Source organism: Oncorhynchus masou, chromosome 29 (genome assembly GCF_036934945.1).
Source record: "Oncorhynchus masou masou isolate Uvic2021 chromosome 29, UVic_Omas_1.1, whole genome shotgun sequence".
NCBI classification, from domain to species: domain Eukaryota; kingdom Metazoa; phylum Chordata; class Actinopteri; order Salmoniformes; family Salmonidae; genus Oncorhynchus; species Oncorhynchus masou.
In genome coordinates, this window is record NC_088240.1 from 45647935 (window position 1) to 45672593 (window position 24659).

At 39.9% G+C, this 24659-nt stretch overlaps 1 protein-coding gene across 1 annotated transcript in view; it reads right to left on the bottom strand.

Annotated features, from left to right (window-relative positions):
- LOC135519914 (tomoregulin-2-like) overlaps positions 1–18546 on the bottom strand; it is a 202277-nt gene extending 183731 nt beyond the window's left edge. Inside the window, exon 1 of the mRNA XM_064945129.1 lies at positions 17864–18546. Within this exon, the coding sequence (XP_064801201.1) occupies positions 17864–18038 (175 nt within the window). The 5' untranslated portion in view covers positions 18039–18546. The remainder of the gene's footprint in view (positions 1–17863) is intronic.
- Positions 18547–24659: the final 6113 nt, after the last annotated feature.

A 24659-nucleotide genomic window follows, 5' to 3' on the forward strand; every position in this document is an offset into this window, starting at 1 on the left:
TTACAAGAAAATACTGAGACAAATAAAAAACAACAAAACGGAACGTGAAACCTAAATACAGCCTATCTGGTGAAACTACACAGAGACAGGAACAATCACCCACGAAATACAAAGTGAAACCCAGGCTACCTAAATACGGTTCCCAATCAGAGACAACGAGAATCACCTGACTCTGATTGAGAACCGCCTCAGGCAGCCAAACCTATGCAACACCCCTACTCAGCCGCAGTCCCAATAACTAAAAAAACCCACTACGAAATACAACAACAAAAACCCATGTCACACCCTGGCCTGACCAACTAATTAACAAAAACACAAAATACTAAGACCAAGGCGTGACAGGTTCTTAATCAGGGACAGCTGTCTATCGTTGTCTCTGTTGTCTCTGATTGGGAATCATACTTAGGTAGCCCTTTTTCCCTCCTTCAGTGTGGGTACGTGACTTTTGTTAGTGGCACTATAGCCCTGTAAGCTACACAGGCGTTTCTTTGTTTCTTCGTGTCTTGTTTTGTTGGCGACATTTACAATAATAAAGAAAATGTACGTTCACCACGCTGCACCTTGGTCCACTTCTTTCAATGGCCTTGACAGCCCTACACACAATACCACATAATGTCAAAGTAGAAGAGTTTTTTTAATGTTACAAATTAATTAAACAATGACAACAACCCCTTTTGTTATGGCAAGCCTAAATAAGTTAAGAAGTCCAAATCTGCTTAAAAAGTTGCATAATAATTTGCATGGACTCTGGTACACCTGTTCTGAAAGGCCCCAGAGTTTGCAAAACCACTACGCAAGGAGCACCACCAAGCAAGCGGCACCATGAAGACCAATGAGCTCTCCAAACAGGTCAGAGACAGAATTGTGGGGAAGTACAGATCAGGGTTGGGTTATAGAAAAATATCAGCTTTGAACATCGCACGGAGCACCATTAAATCCGTTGTAAAAAATGGAAAAAATATGACACCAAAACAAACCTGCCAAGAGTGGGCCGCCCACCAAAATTCACAGACCAGGCAAGCAGGGCATTGTTCAGAGGCAACCAAAAGACCAAAGATAACCAAAGCTCCACAGCGGAGATTGGAGTATCTGTCCATACATTTACATTTACATTTAAGTCATTTAGCAGACGCTCTTATCCAGGGCGACTTACAAATTAGGACCACTTTAAGCCGTACACTCCACAGAGCTGGGCTTTACGGAAGAGCGGGCAGGAAAAAGGCATTGCTTAAAGAAAATAATAAGTAAACACATTTGGTGTTTGCCAAAAGGCATGTGGGAGACTCCCCAAACATATGGAAGAAGGTACTCTGGTTAGATTAGACTAAAATTGAGCTTTTTGGCCATCAAGGAAAAGGCTATGTCTGGCGCAAACCCAACACCTCGCATCACCAAGAGAACATCATCCCCACAGAGAAGCAGGGTGGTGGCAACATCATGCTGAGGGGATGTTTCACATCGGCAGGGACTGGGAAACTGGTCAGAAGTTAAGGAATGATCAATGGCGCTAAATGCAGGGGATTTATTGAGGGAATCCTGTTTCAGTCTTCCAGAGATTTGAGACTGGAAAGCAGGTTCACCTTCCAGCAGGACAATGACCCTAAGCAGACTCTTAAAGCAACACTGGAGTAGTTTAAGGGGAAACATTTAAATGTCTTGGAATGGCCTAGTCAAAGCCCAGACCTCAATCCAATTGATAATCTGTGGTATGACTTTAATATTGCTGTACACCAGCGGAACCCATCCAACTTGAAGGAACTGGAGCAGTTTTGCCTTGAAGAATGGGCAAAAATCCCAGTGGCTAGATGTGCCAGGCTTATAGAGACATACATAGTTATGCACGCTGAAGTTTTCAGTTTTTTTATGTGTTTCAAAATAGAAAAATATTTTGCATCTTCAAAGTGGTTAGCATGTTGTGTAAATCAAATGATACAAACCCCCCAAAAATCAATTTTACCTCCAGGTTGTAAAGCAAAATAAAATGGAAAAATGCCAACCAAGGGGGGTGAATACTTTCACAAGCCACTGTAAAACATCCTATTCCAAAACATCCTACATCCTGTATGCAAGGCACTAACGTAATATTGTAAAAAAAAATGTGGCAAAGCTTATTGTCCTGAATAAAGTGTTGTTTGGGGCAAACCCAATAACACATTACCGAGTACAACTCTCCATATTTTCAAGCATAGTGGTGGCTGCTCATGTTATGGGTATGCTTGTAATTGTTAATGATGTGGAGTTTTTCAGGACACAATATAAACAGAACAGAGCTATGCACAGGAAAAATTCTAGAGGAAATCCTGGTTCGGTCTGCTTTCCACCAGACACTTAGATTAATTCACCTTTCAGCACGACAATGAGCTAAATTGCAAGGCCACGTCTACACTGGAGTTGCTTACCAAGAAGACAGTGAATGTTCCCGAGTGGCCAAGTTACAGTTTTGACTTAAATCTGCTTGAATATCTATAGCAAGACTTGAAAATAATTGTCTCGCAATGACCAACAACCAATTTGACAGAGCTTGAAGAATTTATAAAATAACAATGGGCAAATATTGCACAATCCAGGTGTGCAAAGCTCTTAGAGATGTACACAGAAAGACAGCTGTTATCGCTGCCAAAGGTGATTCTAACATTTTGATTTAGGTGTGTGAGTACTAATATAAATGACATATTTCTGTATTTCATTTTCAATATGAGAAAAATATATTTTATTAAATTTTTAATTCAGATGGTAACACAACAAAATTGGAACAAGTCAAGGGGTATGAATACTTTCTGAAGTCACTGTAATTCACGTAAATGTAGGCCACTTGTGAGGAGAATGATTTCCACCTCTATCCTCTGAGCTTGTGCAACTGATTCTCACATTCAATTACTTTATCAACAGAGTCTCACCAGCTTGTGTAAATATCTGTAAACTTTACCACTTGTTAAACCAATGACTCCATATTCACAGAGAGTTAGTTTTGTTCCACAGTGTCTTAGGTCTTTAGGGTAACAGTTCAGATGCAATATCATTTGGGATCTAACTATGAACAAAACAAAAGATCTTTAATCTTTCCTTCTCTTCTGCATATCTAAGCAACATGCAGGACTTCCAGATACGACCAGAAATACAACATCAAAATAATACGACGTCATCATCTTTGCCAAATTATTCTCTCTCTCATTCTCTGATCATGTACATTATCCAAGCACAGTCAATGAATTAAATCACACCAGGGACACACAATCCTTTGTTCATTGTAGAAGGCTATAATGAAAAATACAATGCATTTCTAGCTTTGCAATAAAAATATTTTTACTGTAATGCCAATCAGCCACAGACTTGGTGTTGAAAACATGTATTCATTAAATAATCAGTTTAAATAGACCATGACGAGGAAAACATTTTCAATTAAGTCAAGCTACTATTTAGGGGTTCGGTGTTTTGCATCATTGAGGATTACCGTTCATGTTCATAATGTACTTGTCACTTGTTACATTTTCATTTACTAATTGTATGGGTGTGGGAGGGGTAGGGTTGGGAGGGGTGAAAGCTCAGACACAACCCCTAAGAGGATCATGTGGGTTTGAGTGCGGAGACACATAATCTTCATCATCAACAACGCATTCATCTTCACCAACACAATCACTGAATTCGACAATTTGGCTAAGAGAGAGAGACTCCATTGATAAATCACATCACAGTTACAAAGTTTACAGCCTACAAAACAAAACAGTTGAGTACTAGTGAATGTAGTTCTAGGAAGCCATTATTAAGATAGAAATTCAGGATGTAAAAAAGGCAACCCTATCCAGGCTAAAATAAGTCTCAAGTCCATTGCAGAGAACCGAGGGATGGAAACCGGGGTTGATAAACGATAGAGCTTTGACCAAATTACCTACAGCGGCCCAGTAATAGTTTAGAAACCAGGGATGCGTCCCAAATGGCACCCTCTTCCCTATATAGTGTACAAAAGTAGTGCACGACATAGGGAATTGTTTGCCATTTGGGATTCAACCCATCATTCTTCACTGGCTGAGGAAATGGGACATAAAATGCAGGATAGCATCTTTAGTCATATGCTCCCAAGATTTCCATCCCAACCTGTAACTCTGGCAACATTGGCCACATATTGGGTATTGGCTTTAAGCATTCAGATCTCTCAGTTTACAGTTTTCAGTTGATGCTCTGCATGCATTTACACTCACATGTGTAGTTTAGAACATTCTTGCTAAAAGCACAACTCCTGTGCCTATTTGCTTATCCATTAAAATGTGATGTGTGGTAATAGGCAACCTGATGGGTAAAAGGAATGGGGATTTGGAGAGTGTTTATCTCAAGTAGGCCTACATTCATATTACTGCTTATGAAGGAAATTAGTTAAAGGGAATATATGTCCTAGTGTATGGATTAACGAAAATAATTAATTCTCATCACAATCATTTAGCATTTTATATAGGCTACAGGCTAAATAACAGTGATAATTGCACAGTGCAAAATACGTGGATATAGGCTTATGCTTGCACTTACTTATTGCTCTCAAATGTGGCGAAAAGGGTTGAGGCTATTTTAGGTTTCAAACATGGAAATGCGACAGAACAAATCTACGTCGGCACAGTCAGATGATTTACAAAGGCAGGAAGGCACGCAGGCATGCTTTACAGCCTCCCGCCCATGGTTTTATCGGTTTGGCACCGAAAACGGAAAACAAGTTTACTCCGGGCTATAAAAAAGATGTAAGGTTCATATTCTCAAGAACTCTAGGTAATGGAACAGCACGTGGGAGATAAAAAGAAAATGCTATACATACAGTTGAAGTCGGAAGTTTACAAACTCTTTGGTTGGAGTCATTAAAACTAGTTTTTCAACCACTCCACACATTTGTTGTTAACAAACTACAGTTTTGGCAAGTCGGTTAGGACATCATGTGTTCAAGAGCACTCTTTCTAATCTCTAGTGTAAACAAAAGGGGAAATCAGGTCACGGCCAGTAGTTAAATCCATGGTTGGTAATACATCTAAAAAGCCCTGTTTGAAAGGTTGTGGGAGGCAGGCAGTCGGCATAAGGCCTAGCAATGTATTACCCTGTTTCGATTAGATGTTATTGGGGCTGACTCGTCACATACCGTACAGTGCCTTCCCGAAATAATTCAGAGCCCTAGACTTTTTCCACATTTTGGTACGTTACAGCTAGAGGTCGACCAATTATGATTTTTCAATGCCGATACCGATTATTGGAGGACCAAAAAAAGCCGATACCGATCAAATCGGCCGATTTCTATTTTTTGTAATAATGACAATTACAACAATACTGAACGAACACTTTTATTTCAACTTAATATAATACATCAAAATCAATTTAGCCTCAAATAAATAATGAAACATGTTCAATTTGGTTTAAATAATGCAAAAACAAAGTATTGGAGAAGTAAAAGTGCAACATGTGCCATGTAATAAAGCTAATGTTTAAGTTCCTTGCTCAGAACATGAGAACACATGAAAGCTGGTGGTTCCTTTTAACAAGTCTTCAATATTCACAGGTAAGAAGTTTTAGGCTGAAGTTATTATAGGACTATTTCTCTCTATACCATTTTGTATTTCATATACCATTGGCTATTGTATGTTCTTATAGGTACTTTAGTATTACCAGTTTAAATATCAAATCATAGACTTAATTATAACATAGAAATACGAGCCTTATGTCATTAATATGGTAAAATCCGGAAACTATCATTTCAAAAACAAAATGTTTATTCTTTCAGTGAAAGACCGTTCTGTAATATATCTAACGGGTGGCATCCACAAATCTAAATATTCCTGTTACATTGCACAACCTTCAATGTTATGTCATAATTACATAACATTTTGGAAAATTAGTTTGCAATGAGCCAGTATGTTGCATATACCCTGACTCTGCCTGCAATGAAGGCAAGAGAAGTGACACAATTTCCCCAGTTTAATATTGCCTGCTAACCTGGATTTCTTTCAACTAAATATAACGGTTTAAAAAATATATACTTCTGTGTGTTGATTTTAAGAAAGGCATTGATGTGTATGGTTAGGTACATTGTGCTTTTTTCGAAAATGCGCTTTTGATAAGTCATCCCCCGTTTGGTGAAGTTGGTCTTCACACAGTTCGCAACGAGCCAGGCGGCCCAAACTGCTGCATATAGCCTGACTCTGTTGCACAGAATGCAAGAGAAGGGACACAATTTCCCAAGTTAAAAGAAATTCATGTTAGCAGGCAATATTAACTAAATATCCAGGTTTAAAAATATATACATGTGTATTGATTTTAAGAAAGGCGTTGATGATTAAGTACATATGGGTGCAACGACAGTGCTTTTTCGCAAATGCACTTGTTAAATAACCATTTGGCAAAGTAGGCTATGATTCAATGATAAATTAACAGACACCACATCGATCATATGTAACGCAGGACGAGCTTGATAAACTAGTGCTATCATTAACCATGTGAGATTGATTGTTTTTTATAAGATCCGTTAAATTTTACTAGGCAAGTCAGTTAAGAACAAATTCTTATTGTCAATGACAGCCTAGGAACAGTGGGTTAACTGCCTGTTCAGGGGCAGAACTACAGATTTGTACCTTGTCAGCTTGGGGATTTGAACTTGCAATCTTTTGGTTACAAGTCCAACGCTCTAACCACTAGGCTACCCTGCCGCCCCAAATGCTAGGTAGCACCTTACCTTGGCACCTTGCTGCACTCGCATAACAGGTATTCAGCCTGCCACACAGTCTCCTCGTGGAGTGCAATGTAATCGGCCATGATCGGTGTCCAAAAATACCTTTTACCGATTGTTTTAAAAACTTGAAATCGGCCTTAATTAATCGGCCATTCCGATTAATCGGCCAACCTCTAGTTACAACCGACATTTAAAATGTATTAAATTGATATTTGTGTATCACTGCCCTTGTCACGCCCTGACCTGGGAGAGCCTTTTTATGTCTCTATTTTGGTTTGGTCAGGGTGTGATTTGGGTGGGCATTCTATGTTTTGTTTTCTATGATTCTTTAATTCTATGTTTTGGCCAGGTATGGTTCTCAATCAGGGACAGCTGTCTATCGTTGTCTCTGATTGGGAATCATACTTAGGTAGCCATTTTTCCCTCCTTCAGTGTGGGTACGTGACTTTTGTTAGTGGCACTAAAGCCCTCTAAGCTTCACAGGAGTTTGGAAAGAAGAATATGGCACCAAAACACACCTGCCAAGAGTGGGCCGCCCACCAAAATTCCCAGACCAGGCAAGGAGGGCATTGATCAGAGGCAACCGAAAGACCAAAGATAACCAAAGCTCCACAGCGGAGATTGTAGTATCTGTCCATAGGGCCACTTTAAGCCGTACACTCCACAGAGCTGGGCTTTACGGAAGAGTGGGCAGAAAAAAGGCATTGCTTAATGAAAATAATAAGCAAACACATTTGGTGTTTGCCAAAAGGCATGTGGGAGAAGCTACTCTAGTTAGATTAGACTAAAATTGAGCTTTTTGGCCATCAAGGAAAACGCTATGTCTGGCGCAAACCCAACACCTCACATCACCAAGAGAACATCATCACCACAGAGAAGCATGGTGGTGGCAACATCATGCTGTGGGGATGTTTTTCATCGGCAGGGACTGGGAAACTGGTCAGAATTTAAGGAATGATTAATGGCTCTAAATACAGGGAAATTATTGAGGGAATCCTGTTTGTCTTCCAGAGATTTGAGACTGGAAAGCAGGTTCACCTTCCAGCAAGACAATGACCCTAAGCAGACTCTTAAAGCAACCCTCGAGTAGTTTAAGGGGAACATTTAAATGTCTTGGAATGGCCTAGTCAAAGCCCAGACCTCAATCCAATTGATAATCTGTGGTATGACTTCAATATTGCTGTACACCAGCGGAACCCATCCAACTTGCAGGAACTGGAGCAGTTTTGCCTTGAAGAATTGGCAAAAATCCCAGTGGCTAGATATGCCAGGCTTATAGAGACATACCCGAAGAGACTGCCAGCTGTCATTGCTGCAAAAGGTGGCTCTACAGAATATTGACTTTTGGGGGGTGAATAGTTATGCGCGCTGGAGTTTTCAGTTTTTTTATGTGTGTTTCAGAATAGAAAAATATTTTGCATCTTCAAAGTGGTTGGCATGTTGTGTAAATCAAATGATACAAACCCCCAAAAATCTATTTTACTTCCAGGTTGTAAAGCAAAATAAAATGGAAAAATGCCAACCAAAGGGGGTGAATACTTTCACAAGCCACTGTAAAACATCCTAATCCAAAACATCCTACATCCTATATGCAAGGCACTAACGTAATATTGTAAAAAATGTGGCAAAGCTTTTTGTCCTTAATAAAGTGTTGTTTGGCTCAAACCCAATAACACATTACCGAGTACAACTCTCCATATTTTCAAGCATAGTGGTGGCTGCTCATGTTATGGGTATGCTTGTAATTGTTAACCTGTTACATCTATGGGGGCGCTATTTCATTATTGGATAAAAAAACGTGCCCGTTTTAAGAGCAATATTTTGTCACAAAAAGGACTATGCATATATGCATATAATTGACTGCTTTGGAAAGAGAACACTCTGACGTTTCCAAAACTGCAAAGATATTGTCTGTGAGTGCCCCAAAACTGATGCTACAGGCGAAACCAAGATGAAACTTCAAACAGGAAATGAGCAGGATTTTTGAGGCTCTGTTTTTCATTGTCTCCTTATATGGCTGTCAATGCACAAGGAATGAGCTTGCCCGATCTATCGTTTCCCCAGCATTGTGACGTATTTGTAGGCATATCATTGGAAGATTGACCATAAGAGACCACATTTGCCAGGTGTCCGCCCGGTGTCCTCCGTCGAAATTGGGGCGTCATCTTCAACTGCACGTCTTTTTCCAAGCGATTCACAGGATAAAGTAGACATCCACGAATGATATATAAATGAAGAGATATGTGAAAAACACCTTGAGGATTGATTCTAAACAGTGTTTGCCGTGTTTCAGTCGATATTATGGAGTTAATTTGGAAAACAGTTTGCCGTTTTGATGACTGAATTTTCGTTTTTTTTTTGGTACCGAAACGTGATGTACAAAACGGAGCGATTTCTCCTACACAAAGAATCTTTCAGGAAAAACTGAACATTTGCTATGTAATTGAGAGTCTCCTCATTGAAAACATCCGAAGTTCTTCAAAGGTAAATGATTTTATTTGAATACTTTTCTGGTTTTTGTGCAAATGTTGCCCGCTAAATGCTACGCTAAATGCTACACTAGCTATCAATACTCTTACACAAATGCTTGTTTTGCTATGGTTCAAAAGCATATTTTGAAAATCTGAGATGACAGTGTTGTTAAGAAAAGGCTAAGCTTGAGAGCTAGCACATTCATTTCATTTCATTTGCGATTTTCATAAATAGTTAACGTTACGTTATGCTAATAAGCTTCAGGCTATAACTGGATACAGGTTTTTTTCATAGCCAAACGTGAACAAAACGGAGCGATTTGTCCTACACAAATAATATTTTTTTGAAAAACTGAACATTTGCTATCTAACTGAGTCTCCTCATTGAGAACATCTGAAGTTCTTCAAAGGTAAATGATTTTATTTGAATGATTTTCTTGTTTTTGTGAAAATGTTGCTGGCTGAATTCTAGGCTTATAGCTATGCTAGCTATCAATACTCTTACACAAATGCTTGTTTAGCTATGGTTGAAAAGCATATTTTGAAAATCTGAGATGACAGTGTTGTTAACAAAAGTCTAAGCTTGAGAGCAAATATATTTATTTCATTTAATTTGTGATTTTCATGAATAGTTAACATTGCGTTATGCTAATGAGCTTGAGGCTATAAATAGGATCCTGGATTCGGGATTGCTCGACGCAAGAAGTTAAAGATGTGGAGTTTTTCAGGACACAATATAAACAGAACAGAGCTATGCACAGGAAAAATTCTAGAGGGAATCCTGGTTCGGTCTGCTTTCCACCAGACACTTAGAGATTAATTCACCTTTCAGCATGACAATGAGCTAAATTGCAAGGCCAAGTCTACACTGGAGTTGCTTACCAAGAAGACAGTGAATGTTCCCGAGTGGCCAAGTTACAGTTTTGACTTAAATCTGCTTGAATATCTATAGCAAGACTTGAAAATAATTGTCTCGCAATAACCAACAACCAATTTGACAGAGCTTGAAGAATTGATAAAATAACAAATGGGCAAATATTGCACAATCCAGGTGTGCAAAGCTCTTAGAGATTGACACAGAAAGACAGCTGTTATCGCTGCCAAAGGTGATTCTAACGTGTTGATTTAGGTGTGTGAATACTAATATAAATGACATATTTCTGTATTTAATTTTCAATATGTTTTCACTTTGTCATGAAGAGGTATTATGTGTAGATGGGTGAGAAAAATATATTTTATTAGATTTTGAATTCAGGCGGTAACACAACAAAATTGGAACAAGTCAAGGGGTATGAATACTTTCTGAAGTCACTGTAATTCACGTAAATGTAGGCCACTTGTGAGGAGAAAGATTTCCACCTCTATCCTCTGAGCTTGGGCAACTGATTCTCATATTCAATGACTTTATCAACAGAGTCTCACCAGCTTGTGTAAATATCTGTAAACTTTACCACTTGTTAAACCAATGACTCCATATTCACAGAGAGTTAGTTTTGTTTATCACTTTTAATTCCACAGTGTCTTACATCTTTAGGGTAACAGTTCAGATGCAATATAATTTGGGATCTAACTATGAACAAAACAAAATATCTTTAATCTTTCCATCTCTTCTGCCTATCCAAGCACCATGCAGGCCTTCCAGAATATCAAAATAATACGATGTCATCATCTTCGCCAAATTATTTTCTCTCTCATTCTCTGATCATGTACATTTTCCAAGCACAGTCAATTAATTAATCACACCAGGGACGCACAATCCTTTGTTCATTGTAGAAGGCTATAATGAAAAATACAATACATTTCTGGCATTGCAATAAAAATATTTTAATTGTAATGCCAATCAGCCACAGACTTGGTGCTGAAAACATGTATTCATTAAATAATCAGTTTAAATAGACCACGACGAGGAAACCATCGTCCATTAAGTCAAGCTACTATTTAAGGGTACGGTGTTTTGCATCATTGAGGATTACCGTTCATGTTCATAATGTACTTGTCACTTGTTACATTTTCATTTACTAATTGTATGGGTGTGGGAGGGGTAGGGTTGGGAGGGGTGAAAGCTCAGACACAGCCCCCTAAGAGGATCATGTGGGTTTGAGTGTGGAGACACCTAATCTTCATCATCAACAACGCATTCATCTTCACCAACACAATCATTGAATTCGACAATTTGGCTAAGCCGAGAGAGAGACTCCATTGATAAATCACATCACAGTTAAAGTCTACAGCCTACAAAACAAAACAGTTGTAAAAAAGGCAACCCTATCCAGACTAAAATAAGTCTCAAGTCCATTACAGAGAACCGAGGGATGCAAACCTGGGTTGATAAACGACAGAGCGTTGACCAAATTACCTACAGCGGCCCAGTAATAGTTTAGAAACCAGGGATGAGTCCCAAATGGCACCCTCTTCCCTATATAGTGTACAAAAGTAGTGCACTACATAGGGAATTGGATGCCATTTGGGATTCAACCCATTATTCTTCACTGGCTGAGGAAATGTGACATAAAATGCAGGATAGCATCTTTAGTCATATGCTCCCAAGATTTCCATCCCAACCTGTAACTTTGGCAACATTGGCCACATATTGAATGTTGGCTTTAAGCATTCAGATCTCTCAGTTTACAGTTTTCAGTTGATGCTCTGCATGCATTTACACTCACATGTGTAGTTTAGAACATTCTTGCTAAAAACACAACTCCTGTGCCTATTTGGTTATCCATTAAAATTTGATGTCTGGTAATAGGCAACCTGATGGGTAAAAGGAATGGGGATTTGGAGAGTGTTTATCTCAAGTAGGCCTACATTCATATTACTGCTTATGAAGGAAATTAGTTGAAGGGAATATAGGTCCTAGTGTATGGATTAAAGAAAATAATTAATTCTCATCACAATCATTTAGCATTTTATATAGGCTACAGGCTAAATAACAGTGATAATTGCACAGTGCAAAATACATGGATATAGGCTTATGCTTGCACTTACTTATTGCTCTCAAATGTGGCGAAAAGGGTTGAGGCACAGTCAGATGATTTACAAAGGCAGGAAGGCACGCAGGCATGCTTTACAGCCTCCCGCCCATGGTTTTATCGGTTTGGCACCAAAAAGGGAAAACAAGTTTACTCCGGGCTATAAAAAGCGGTAAGGTTCATATTCTCAAGAACTCTAGGTAACGGAATAGCACGTGGGAGATAAAAAGAAAATGCTATACATACAGCTGAAGTCGGAAGTTTACATACTCTTAGGTTGGAGTCATTAAAACTGGTTTTTCAATCACTCCACACATTTCTTGTTAATTAACAAACTATAGTTTTAGCAGGTCGGTTAGGACATCTACTTTGTACATGACACAAGTAATTTTTCCAACAATTGTTTAAAGACAGATTATTTAACTTATAATTCCCTGTATCACAATTCCAGTGGGTCAGAAGTTTATATACACTAAGTTGACTGTGCCTTTAAACAGCTTTGGAAATTCCAGAAAATTATGTCATGGCTTTAGAAGCTTCTGATAGGCTAATTGACATACTTTTATGTGTACCAGTGGATGTATTTCAAGTCCTACCTTCAAACTCTGCATGTCTTTGCTTGACACCATGGGAAAATCAAAAGAAATCAGCCAAGATCTCAGAAAAAAATGTGTAAAATTCCACAAGTCTGGTTCATCCTCGGGAGCAATTTCCAAACGCAGGCAAGTAAGCAAGTATATACACCATGGGACCACGTAGCCGTAACACAGCTCAGGAAGGAGACGCATTCTATCTCCTAGAGATGAACGTACTTTGGTGCGAAAAGTGCAAATCAATCCCAGAACAACAGCAAAGGACCTTGTGAAGATGCTGGAGGAAGCAGGTACAATAGAATCGATATCCACAGTAAAACAAGTCTTATATCGACATAACCTGAAAGGCTGCTCAGCAAGGAAGAAGCCACTGCTCCTAAACTGCCATAAAAAAAGCCAGACGACGATTTGCAACTGCACATGTGGACGAAGATTGATGTTTTTGGAGAAATGTCCTCTGGTCTGATGAAACAAAAATAGAACTGTTTGGCCATAATGACCATGGTTATGTTTGGAGGAAAAAGGGAACAGCATCCCAACAGTGAAGCACTGGGGTGGCAGCATCATGTTGTTGGGGTGCTTTGCTGCAGGAGGGACTGGTGCACTTCACAAAATAAATGGCATCATGAGGTAGGAAACATTATGAGGATATTTTGAAGCAACATCTCAAGACATCAATCAGGAAGTTAAAGCTTGTTTATGTAACGGATGTTAAATGGCTAGCTAGTTAGCGGTGTTCACGCTAAATAGCGTTTCAATCGGTGACGTCACTTGCTCTAAGACCTTGAAGTAGTAGTTCCCCTTGCTCTGCAAGGGCCGTGGCTTTTGTGGAGCAATGGGTAACGATGCTTCGTGGATGACTGTTGTTGATGTGTGCAGACGGTCCCTAGTTCGCGCCCGGGTATGGGCGAGAGGGCGGTCTAAAGTTATACTGTTACATTTACAAATGGGTCTTCCAAATTGACAATTACCCCAAGCATACTTCCAAAGTTGTGGCAAACTGGCGTGTGTGAGCAAGGATGCCTACAAACCTGACTCAGTTACACCAGCTCTGTGAGGAGGAATGGGCCAAAATTCACCCAACTTATTGTGGGAAGCTTGTGGAAGAGTACCCAAAACATTTGACCCAAGTTAAACAATTTAAAGGCAATGCTACCGTATACTAATTCAGTGTTTGATTATTTCTGACCCACTGGGTTTGTGATGAAAGAAATAAAAGATTAAATAAATCATTCTCTCTATTATTTTGACATTTCACATTAAAATAAAGTGGTGATCCTAACTGACCTAAGACAGGGAATTTTTTTGAGGATTAAATGTCAGGAATTGCGAAAAACTGAGATTAAATGTGTTTGGCTAAGGTGTATGTAAACTTGCGATAGATACCTGACATGTCCTCAACTGGCAGCTTCATTAAATACTACCCACAAAACACCCGACTCAATGTCAACAGTGAAGAGGCGACTCCGGGATGCTGGCCTTCTAGGCAGAGTTCCTCTGTCCAGTGTCTGTGTTACTTTGCCCATATTAATATTTTCTTTTTTTGCCAGTCTGAGATATGGCTTTTTCTTTATAACTCTGCCTTGAAGGCCAGCATCCCAGAGTCGCCTCTTCACTGTTGAAGTTTAGACTGGTGTTCTGTGGGTACTATTTAATGAAGCTGCCAGTTGAGGACTTGTGAGGTGTCTGTTTCTCAAACTAGACACTCTAAAGTACTTGTCCTCTTGCTCAGTTGTGCACCGGGGCCTCCCACTCCTCTTTCTATTCTGGTTAGAACTAGTTTGCGATGTTCTGTGAAGGGAGTAGTACACAACGTTGTACGAGATCTTCAGTTTCTTGGCAATTTCTCACAATTTCTCGCATACTGATGCTCCAGATACTCAACTAGTCCAAAGAAGGCCAGTTTTATTGCTTCTTTCATCAGATAAACAGTTTTCAGCTGTGTTAACATAATTGCAAAAGGGTTTTCTAATGATCAATTAGCAATTTAAAATGATCAACTTGGATTAGCTAACACAACATGACATTGGAACATAGGAGTGATGGTTGCTGATAATGGGCATAATCCAGCTACAGTAGTCATTTAAAACATTAACAATGTCTACACTGTATTTCTGATCAAATTAATGTTATTTTAATGGTCAAAAAATGTGCTTTACTTTCATAAACAAGGAAATGTCTAAGTGACCCCAAACTTTTGAACGGTAGTGTCGATACAGAACCAGTCAAGTTTGGACACCTACTTATTCCAAGATTTTTCTTAATTTTTACTATTTTCTACATTGTAGAATAATAGTGAGGACATCAAAACTATTAAATAATACATGGAAACATGTAGAAAACAAAAAAGTGTTCAAGAAATCTAAAACGACAGTCTATCATTTCTTTAAGACATGAAAGTCAGTCAATACGGAACATTTCAAGAACTTTGACAGTTTCTTCAAGTGCAGTCGCAAAATCCATCAAGCGCTATGATGAAACTGGCACTCATAATGACCGCCAAAGGAAAGGAAGACCCAGAGTTACCTCTGCTGCAGAGGATAAGTTAAGTTACCAGCCCAAAGAAATGCTTTATAGAGTTCAAGTAACAGACACATCAATATCAACTGTTCAGAGGAGACTAAGTGAATCAGGCCATTATGGTCAAATTGTTGCAAAGAAACCACTACTAAAGGACACCAATAAGAAGAAGAGACTTGCTTGGGCCAAGAAACTTGAGCAATGGACATTAGACCGGTGGAAATCTGTCCTTTTGCCTGATGAGATCAAATTTGAAATTTTTTGTTCCAGCTGTCAGTGATTTATTTAAAATTCAAGGCATACTTAACCTGCAGGGATACCACAGCATTCTGCAGCGATCCACCAACCCATCTGGTTTGAGCTTAGTGGGACTATCATTTTTGTTTTAACAGGACAATGACCCAACACACCTCCAGGCTGTGTAAGAGCTATTTGACCATGAAGTAGAGCGATGGAGTGCTGCATCAGATGACCTGGCCTCCACAATCACCCGACCTCAACCCAATTGAAATGGCTTTGGATGAGATGGATCGCAGAGTGAAGCAAAAGCAGCCAACAAGTGCTCAACTTGTGTGGGGACTCCTTCAAGACCGTTGGAAAAGCATTCCATTTGACGTTTGAGAGAATGCCAAGAGTGTGCAAAGCTGTCATCAAGGCAAAGGGTGACTACTTTGAAGAATGTCAAATATAAAATATATTTTCACTTGTTTAAACACTTGTTGGTTACTACATGATTCCATATGTGTTATTTTATAGTTGAGGTCTTCACTATTATTCTACTGTGTAGAAAATAGTAAAAAATAAAGAAAAACCCTTTAATGAGTAGGTGTTCTAAAACTTTTGACCGGTACTGTACATATAATACACTGAGTGTACAAACCATGAATAACACCTTCCTAATATTTAGTTTTGCGGATGTCTATTGGGTGGTGGAGCATTCTTGATACACATGGGAAACTGTTGAGCGTGAAAATCTCAGCAGCATTGCAGTTCTTGACACAAACCTGTGCGCCTGGCACCGACTCAGCATCTGACCGTAAGGCGCTACAGAGGGTAGTGAGAACGGCCCAGTACATCACTGGGGCCAAATTCCTGCCATTTATTAGGCAGAGGAAAGCCCATAAAATTGTCAGAGACTTCAGTCACCCAAGTTATAGACTGTTTTCTCTGCTACCACATGGCAAGCGGTACCGGAGGGCCAATCCTAGGACCAAAGGAATCCTCAACAGCTTCTACCCCTACACCCCCTTGTACACTGCTGCTACTCGCTGTTTGTTTGTTACCTTTGCATAGTCACTTCGCCCCCACCTACATATACAGATTACCTCAACTAGCCTGTACCCCTGACTCGGTACCGGTGCCCCCCGTACATAGCCTCATTATTATACTTCTTATTGTGTTACTTTTTATTTTAGCCTACTTGGTAAATATTTTCTTCTTCTTGAATTGCACTGTTGGTTAACTGCTTGTAAGTAAGCATTTCACGGGAAAGTCTCCACTTGTATTCGGCGCATGTGGCAAATAAAGTTTAATTTGACATATATAATATATATATATAATACATGTCTCAATTGTCTCAAGGCTTAAAAATCTTTCTTAAAACTGTCTTCCCCCTCCACCTACACTGATTGAAGTGGATTTAACAAGTGACATCAATAAGGATTCATAGCTTTCACCTGGATTCATCTGGTCAGTCTATGTCATGGAAATAACAGTTTTTCATAATGTTTTATACACTCAGTGTATGTATATACACTGAGAATATCTAACAATAATATATCATATTCTAGTAAAATAGGCAATATAAATGGTTTGTAGCAGCCTATAGCGGAAAAATGCATAGTTGTGTGTGTGTGTGTGATGGGTAAAATAATATCGTTGGTGTCACATTTCCAATTGCTCACAAGATTAATGAGTTATTAGCATAACATGAATCAGTAAAACTTGTAGACATTTATATAAATGTCTAGGAGGATTTCAGACCACTGTAGACTCGGGAGTCTTAAATATCAACTAGAATGTGCCACTTGAATTCCTCAAGTAATGAACCGATGCTGAGAAATAATAAAAATGAAACATTGACAGCGACTAATAATAAGAATAGACCTATAATAATAATAATAACATGTTCATAATAATAGCCAATGTAGGCTAATTAATGAATTAAGCAAAACAACAATGCAAGAAAGGTAAATATTTCATTTCATGTACATTTGCATCATTGTACCATTTTAGAAAATGTTGATTAGCATAATTTGTTGGTAAATGAATGTATGTGTAGGTTTTTGATGAGAAAACCATAGACTATTGTAATATAGGGGGACCTTAGGATAACCTGAAATTCCCGAGATCTCAAGGGCTGATGACCACCTCACTTCTCGGCAATTTGGAAGAATGTTTTCTCTAAAACATAAACGGTGCTATTTGCAGATAGTGTCCTCGATCATTTATTAGCTTTCCAGCCCAAATTCCCATATGCATGCGGACTAGGTTATTACCATTACGACCGTTACAGTCGCGCTGCGCACTATAAGGTGCACACCTGGAACAGACAGAAAATATATAATAATAATGTAGCCCAAATAAATGCCCCCGACTTATCGGTGTTCTCACCAGAGCAGTTCCAGCCGGTAGGCGTCTGACAGTCGCTCAGGGAAGACGGGAAAGCGCAAAGTTGCTCTACAGGTAAAGTGGCGAGAAACGAAACAACGGTGATCCAGACCCAATCTCCCACTGTCCGGCTCCCCTGGTTCGGGCGTCGGGGCTCCGCCGCCACCGACAGACCCATCTCAGTTCAGCGGCGTTCCCCGACTACACAAGCGAGCTGGGCAGAAGTGGTAGACACGCACCAATAACTCCGGTCCAGACGTTGGCTGTTTCAGAGGGGCGCTCAGTGACAAAGAAAGGGACATTTTCCGTGCAAGAAAGCGAGCCCCATGAAGTGATGAATCAACGGGTTCCGCCCGATCCAAGGTGGTGCAGCTACAATATGAAGGGGGTTGGGGGAGTAGGGTGATGGAGGGTGTAGGATAGTGTTGGGGGGGGGGGGAGTTAGCCAGGTAAATCAGCGTAAGAGGACGGGCAGGAAGAGGAACGATGTTCACACATGAGGATAGAAAATAACAAATAAAAAAGGGGTGGGTGGAAGGAAGAAATAGAAACAAAGAATGTTTATATCCCACGGTTTCGAAACGGCGACGTCCTAGTAATATCCATACATGCCACGGGCTTAAATGAGTGGTCGGCTACTTGTGTTCAGACGCTCAGTGAGTCGGTCAGTTGCGCTCGCCTCCTCTCTCTGTATCTGGAATCCGCGTTGCGCGCACCAGCAGCAGGCTCGAAGTCTGGATATGATCACGTGGTGTTACATGCGAAAGAGGGGGAGTGCGTCTCGGTAATTATACAACGCTGATTGGAGGAGAGAGAGAGGGAGATAGAGAGAGCGAGATAGAGATAGAGAAAGGCTTGTGGTTTCTTTCTAACCCACACAACCTACTGGGCAAAAACTGGTTGGATCAACCTTGTTTCACGTCATTTTAACCCCCCAAATATATGTAAAGACGTTGAATCAGTCAGGAAAAATGATTGGAATTGCAGAAACATATAAACGTAAGGACATTTAGTATTTTTTTCAACCAATGTTTTAGCTAAATCCAATGACATGTTGAAATGGTTTCTTGATTTCACGTGAAATTTAGGTTAGTTGACAGCTCAACCAAATGTACATAAAAACTAGACGTTAAACTGACGGGAATGGCCAGTCTCTGTTTAATGCTTGGCCTTGTAATGAGCGGGATTCGGCTTTAGTTACAGCTGAACCGTGCAGGTTTAGAATAGATGCACTTGCAATGTAATTGGTCACTAGCATTTAAAAAAGGCTGGATAAATCGATTCGTCCAGCAGGGGATAATAATATTACTCTGCTTTGAAATAATGTGGACTCCTTCACCGAGTTGCCTGTCCCACATCATGCCAAAATACCTAAATATTATTATCATAGCCCGATACACAGCGTAGACCCAGTAATGTTGGACACAAAGGCACTGTTATTTTTACGGCTTCTTTTTACAACATTGGAGCCCATGCATTGGGAAGCCCCAGCTTGTAGGTCTAGTCTAATGGCACAAACAGGCCACTGTTGTCGTGGCCAAATGTGGTGTCAAAATTCAGTCAAACATCTTTGACCTCGTGATGGTGCTTGTAGTTCCATTTCTCCTTTTTATTTTCTTTAGTATAGGCCAACTATTCATTGCTTGGGTGGGATAACAGATCTTAACTCCAACATACAAATAAAAGGATAACCAAGTAATACAAATAATTGATTTAACCTACAATTGCTTTGAATTTGTTGCAGTTATTTATTGGACTTATAGATAATAAGCATTTGCATTTCCTGTCTTTAAAAGTGATATGACCTTAATAACAAAGCACTCAAACATAGTATATATGAAGCCTTTATAGTTCACTGTACCTATGACATAATAGCCTAAACACCAATTTATCAGTCTCCTCCAATGGTATGCTTGTTTTTTTTCAGTCAGGTATTCACAAACAAATAACACAACACTAAAGAGGTTACAGGCTGCTCGGTGGCAAGTAAAATTACGGATTTCATATTACAGTACACCTACTGTAATAAATACAGTATCAAAGCAAATACTGTGTAATGACCCACAGTAAAAGTGTAAAATATACTGTATAATTATATTGTTTAAAAAAAGAAGAGTAAATGCTACCGTAATCGTGAATGAACGAGTTAATGGATTAGTTAAATACGTTGAAGAGAGTTGTCAGGCGTGTGCGTACTTGAGGTAAAGTCAGGTGCAGGAGAGCAGAGAATTGTGAACAGGCGCACACTTTATTACGACAGGAGAGATATACAAACGGACGCAACTGCGTCAAAAACCTCCTCCAGCCAACAAGGCAAAGTGTATAGCGCTCACAATAGTCACACAACATAAATGTATAACAATACAAATAAGCTTTGTGAAAACACACGGAAAATAACAAACGCTTAGCCTAGTGCGTACAACATGTAACACACAAAGACATGAGGGGGAACCGAGGAATAAATACATGTAGTGTGATTGGGGAATGCATACCAGGTGTGAATGGAACAAGACAAAACAAATGGATAATAGAAAAATGGCGCGGCGATGGCTAGAAAGCCGGTGACGTCGACCGCCGAACGCCGCCCGAACAAGTAGAGGGGCCGACTTCGGCGGAAGTCATGACAAGTGTTTTGTATTTAACTGTATTTTACTGTAATTACATGGGATTGGTGCAAGCAGGTTGCCTGCTAGATAAAGTGTTTACAAACATTACAGCATATTAATTAATATTTGGTGTTTTATATCACTTGAACTTCTAGACACCTTAACAAAAGGCTTCCAAACTGGCAGTGACTACAGGGCAAAACAGACCAAAAGGATATGGTGAAATGCTCAACAGTTTAAGGTTTGAGATTGGCTGCCACTCCAATCTGTCCCCTATGCATTTTACATTGATAGGGCCCTATAACCTCATAGGAGTTAAATTGGTACAGCATTCTCACTCACAGGTGCAAATATATAACCTCTTACAAGGCACACCTCAAAATATGTTAATGAGATAGAAACAACAATACCATGCACCCATTGGTGGTCAAATGTTTTTTGCCGCTCTAAAGATATGGTACAATACTGTTTTCTGCGGGGTTGAATAACAGTGCCATTCGAAATAGTCATTATTTGCCCACAAACAACATTTTGCCACAATGCACCATAATTTACAGTATGATGCTCTAAAACAAGTATTTTACTGTTAATAATACAAAGAAAAATCTTATAATTTACAGTTTCCCATTGCAGTGTAGTGTTCAAACCAAGGACACATTCCCCCACTCATACGAACTTGAATGCTCGTTCATCCATAAATATTATGTTTCTCTCGCAGCAAGGGTGAGGTATTATGAGGACACCATTAGCTACATGTAAACAATAATTTTATGCTAAATAGGTTGTTCTGTAAACAGGCAGTGAGTACATAACCATCTGAGTGCACATGGAAGCATATAAGGGAGTTGGCCTTGTTTGTCTGTGTGTGCATGTGTGTGTGTTCGTGCCTTAAATCCCTCTTAACCCTTGAACAAATGTAGCCTGATGAGTGATGACTCACACTAAATTCTTCCTCTGCTCTGTCATTCACCACATACTTTAGTCTGAGACTGCCATGATTGAAGTCATTTGTGGTGACGAGGGGCATGGGGGGCATTGTACAAAATAAAGTCATCAGTGATTTGATCGTCTCTAACCAATCAAAGCCAATGATGAATTTTCAAACCACCGCTTTACCCAAATGTGTTCTAGCTCTGGCCCAACCCTTTGGTTTCTGGACCAATCATACTTCCACAAATGTGTTCGCATTCGGTGAAGGGTCGGGGAGGTACTCCGATCAAGACTCATTCAGGAGAAGAAACTAACATTTGTGGGCCTGGTGTAACGTTTGGCCGAGTCTGGGTAGCCAGACAAGAACATACAGTGTGTGTGTGTGTGTGCATGTCAGAGAGATAAAGCTTTGTTGGGGTATTTGAGGACAATGTGGTCTGTGAGGATGCCTGTAAATGCTGGTGTGCAGAGTACATGTGGAGAACAAGGAACTTTATAGGTGGTTGTATGCATGCATATTGAGGACAGTCGGGTGTGTGTGTGGCTATGTGTACAGTGGGGCAAAAAGGTATTTAGTCAGCCACCAATTGTGCAAGTTCTCCCACTTAAAAAGATGAGAGAAGCCTGTAATTTTCATCATAGGTACACTTCAACTATGACAGACAAAATGAGAAAAAATATCCAGAAAATCACATTGTAGGATTTTTAATGAATTTATTTGCAAATTATGGTGGAAAATAAGTATTTGGTCAACAACAAAAGTTTTTCTCAATACTTTGTTATATACCCTTTGTTGGCAATGACAGAGGTCAAACGTTTTCTGTAAGTCTTCACAAGGTTTTCACACACTGTTGCTGGTATTTTGGCTCATTCCTCCATGCAGATCTCCTCTAGAGCAGTGATGTTTTGGGGCTGTTGCTGGGCAACACGGACTTTCAACTCCCTCCAAAGATTTTCTATGGGGTTGAGATCTGGAGACTGGCTAGGCCACTCCAGGACCTTGAAATGTTTCTTACGAAGCCACTCCTTCGTTTCCACTGGCGGTGTGTTTGGGATCATTGTCATGCTGAAAGACCCAGCCACGTTTCATCTTCAATGCCCTTGCTGATGGAAGGAGGCTTTCACTCAAAATCTCACGATACATGGCCCCATTCATTCTTTCCTTTACACGGATCAGTCGTTCTGGTCCCTTTGCAGAAAAACGACCCCAAGCATGATGTTTCCACCCCCATGCTTCACAGTAGGTATGGTGTTCTTTGGATGCAACTCAGCATTCTTTGTCCTCCAAGCACGACGAGTTGAGTTTTTACCAAAGAGTTCTATTTTGGTTTCATCTGACCATATGACATTCTCCCAATCTTCTTCTGGATCATCCAAATGCTCTCTAGCAAACTTCAGACGGGCCTGGACATGTCTGGCTTAAGCAGGGGGACACGTCTGGCACTGCAGGATTTGAGTCCCTGGCGGCGTAGTGTGTTACTGATGGTAGGCTTTGTTACTTTGGTCCCAGCTCTCAGCAGGTCATTCACTAGGTCCCCCCGTGTGGTTCTGGGATTTTTGCTCACCGTTCTTGTGATCATTTTGACCCCACCAGGGGGGAGATCTTGCTTGGAGACCCATATCGAGGAAGATTATCAGTGGTCTTGTATGCCTTCCAATTCCTAATAATTGCTCCCACAGTTGATTTCTTCAAACCAAGCTGCTTACCTATTGCAGATTCAGTCTTCCCAGCCTGGTGCAGGTCTACAATTTTGTTTCTGGTGTCCTTTGACATCTCTTTGGTCATGGCCATAGAGGAGTTTGGAGTGTGACTGTTTGAGGTTGTGGACAGGTGTCTTTTATACTGATAACAATTTCAAACAGGTGCCATTAGGACAGAGGATCCTCTTAAAGAAGATGTTACAGGTCTGTGATTGCCAGAAATCTTGCTTGTTTGTAGGTGGCCAAATACTTATTTTCCACCATAATTTGCAAATGAATAAATTAAAAATCCTACAATGTGATTTTCTGGATGATTTTCTTTCTCATTTTGTCTGTCATAGTTGAAGTGTACCTATGATGAAAATTACAGGCCTCTCTCATCTTTTTAAGTGGGAGAACTTGCACAATTGGTGGCTGACTAAATACTTTTTTGCCCCACTGTATGTAAGAAAGAGCAATAGAAAGTGATCATGCAAGTGTCTTGATTGAAGGAAGATAGTTTTTAGAGCACCATTCCCCAAACAGGCCAATTAGCAGAATAGTGGAGAGTGAACCCAAGGCTGCCTTTGTGCCTGCACTAATTTGGATGCCAAAAAAAAGACTATTCTCTTGGCTGACTTTATCCTTGCATTAGTCTAATGCTACACGTTGAGAAGTGAGAAAGCCTAAGCATACTTACTGCATTGTAGACAAACACCATCATACACAGTAATACATGCAACACCTGAAATTAGCACTAGACATTTTGAGTTAATGACTTCCAATGTGAGAAAAGACCAACAGGGTTAATTTATGGGTATGTGAAGAAAGTGGTTGGTGAGTGATAATGCGCACACACACACACACACACACACACACACACACACACACACACACACACACACACACACACACACACACACACACACACACACACACACACACACACACACACACACACACACACAGTGTGTGTTTAAGGAAGGGATTTGTTTTGACATAAATTAGAGGTTGTGCATAAAGCCTGTTTAATGATTGTTTATGAATGTGATGTGTTCCATATTACACTAGATAGATTTTCATCCATATTAGGTACACAGTAATTACCCATGATTGGAATGCTCTGTAAAGTGGGACTTTTTGTCAGCGATACAAATGTGAAAAGTTTCAAAATAATTTTCACTTAGTGAAAAAACACCATTTAGTGTATCTCCTCCCAAGTCCTTTATGAAATATTTCTACTTTTACAAAAAGCGTAATCTATTTCCATCTTTCTGCGTCATTTCAGCCGACCAGACTGGTGTCAATGACGACCATGCAGGTAGTTTTGAGGAGGTTAGCCTAAACACAGCAGGTTCGGGTGCTAAAGGCTAATTACATTCATGACTTGTTGAAAAGCACATCATCTGAGAGAGCATTCAAGAGTGACTCTCGCCCTGGTATCAAATATCTGATGATTGATTTTTACCTCATAATTACTATAATGAATTAATAAATCATCCATTTTGTTGCAAATCTGGAAGCTGGCATTGTCGAGGGACTCATTCGTCAGTGTGTATTACCGACTTCGAGAGTTGAAAGCT